Source organism: Priapulus caudatus, unplaced genomic scaffold (assembly GCF_000485595.1).
Source record: "Priapulus caudatus unplaced genomic scaffold, Priapulus_caudatus-5.0.1 Scaffold92, whole genome shotgun sequence".
Classification (NCBI taxonomy): Eukaryota; Metazoa; Priapulida; class Priapulimorpha; order Priapulimorphida; family Priapulidae; genus Priapulus; species Priapulus caudatus.
The window spans coordinates 131,329-132,704 of record NW_014577153.1 but is presented as its reverse complement, the minus strand read 5'-3'; the positions used below and the strand labels follow the sequence as shown (position 1 = coordinate 132,704).

General features: G+C 43.5%; 1 protein-coding gene across 1 annotated transcript in view; it reads right to left on the bottom strand.

The window, feature by feature from the left end:
* The window catches only part of LOC106804897 (pleckstrin homology domain-containing family M member 2-like), a 39,141-nt gene that overhangs the window by 26,366 nt on the left and 11,399 nt on the right, over positions 1–1,376 (bottom strand). Inside the window, exon 9 of the mRNA XM_014806286.1 lies at positions 383–503. Within this exon, the coding sequence (XP_014661772.1) occupies positions 383–503 (121 nt within the window). The remainder of the gene's footprint in view (positions 1–382; positions 504–1,376) is intronic.

The window sequence follows — 1,376 nt, the reverse complement described above, 5'->3', positions numbered from 1 at the left end:
CGACGTGTGTCAGCGTTCGTCGTCATAGTCGTCACGTGACTTCGGGAGAGCCTCGCCTCACCTGTCAATGTGCGCTGAATGTCCTCCGCATGGTCCAGATGCCTCCAGTATCTGCTCTTCTTCACAGGTCATCCAATAGCCCAGCCTCTGCCCCTCCTCCTTTCCCAACCCATAACCCAGCCTCTACCCTTCCTCCTTTCCCAACCAGTACCCAAGCCTCTGCCCTTCCTATTCTCTCCCTAAATTTTCTCCTGCCCTACCATTCCTCGTTTCCCACCTCATACGTCAAACTCCCTTCCCCCGGCCATACAATGGCGAGTGAAATTGTGCTAACTTAGCTAGTAAAGTTGCTAGCATAGTGTTTTTTTTATCCAGGAACTTGCCTGGAAGATTTCGGTCCACGTATTTCCCAGCGACTGCACGAACTTGTACTGCTCCCACTCCGATGTAAAGTAGAGCACCCAGTGCGTGTTGTGTGTGTGCCCACCCAGCGAATGCATCTCCTGCAAGGACGACAATGCAGATTGTTTACTTTGTAAGGAAGATCTGTAGGGGGACTGAAAAGACCTAAAACATTAATTTGGGAAGTTAATTAAGAATAAGGAAATTACGCATCCAGGAAGAGTATTACTTTTTCTTCGATATCTTACTTATCGTGCTTATATCCTATTTGTGCTATATATTGCTTGACACTTCAGCAGTACTGGGCCTTGGTCAGTAATGCTTTATTATATACACTCATATGCACATAAAGGAATGCACTCAATCATCAGCACTCAATCAGTTTCGAAAATGAAAGCACTAGAAAGCTATAAAATTGTTTATTCTTAGGTCGTAAATGCATATATATGTGACAATTTTAATGATTATATTCTTCTAACTACAGTTATATGCAATCTATTAGTGTGATTCGATAACAAATGTTTGCAGTGGTTTCTACCTAAGCACAAAAGATGTACACCAATGGTGTTACTAGCCTTGGCTAACTCACGACCACCTGTCAAATTTAGAACCAAGTCATACACGGTAGCTTTTTTGCTCCCGAATCAGTATAACCAATTACTTCGCACAAAATGTGTGGAGAAACACCACAGACACGAAAAAACAATTGAAACACCAACGTTCCAAACTCAATATAGTTGATCTAGAAAATAATTTGATCCATGTGTGCTTAAAACGGCATGTTCTCGCAGCAAAATGCATAGATATACCTACTGTGAGCTCGTTCATGTTGTTACAAGTGCCGCAGAGCGATAGCGCTCAACTGACGTGTACTGTAGCTGGGTATTCTGCTGATAAACTCACTGGCAACCGAATCATGTGCGCCCTCCCGCCACCACGTTTGCGCTCAGAGCATATATCTAGGATACTACTAA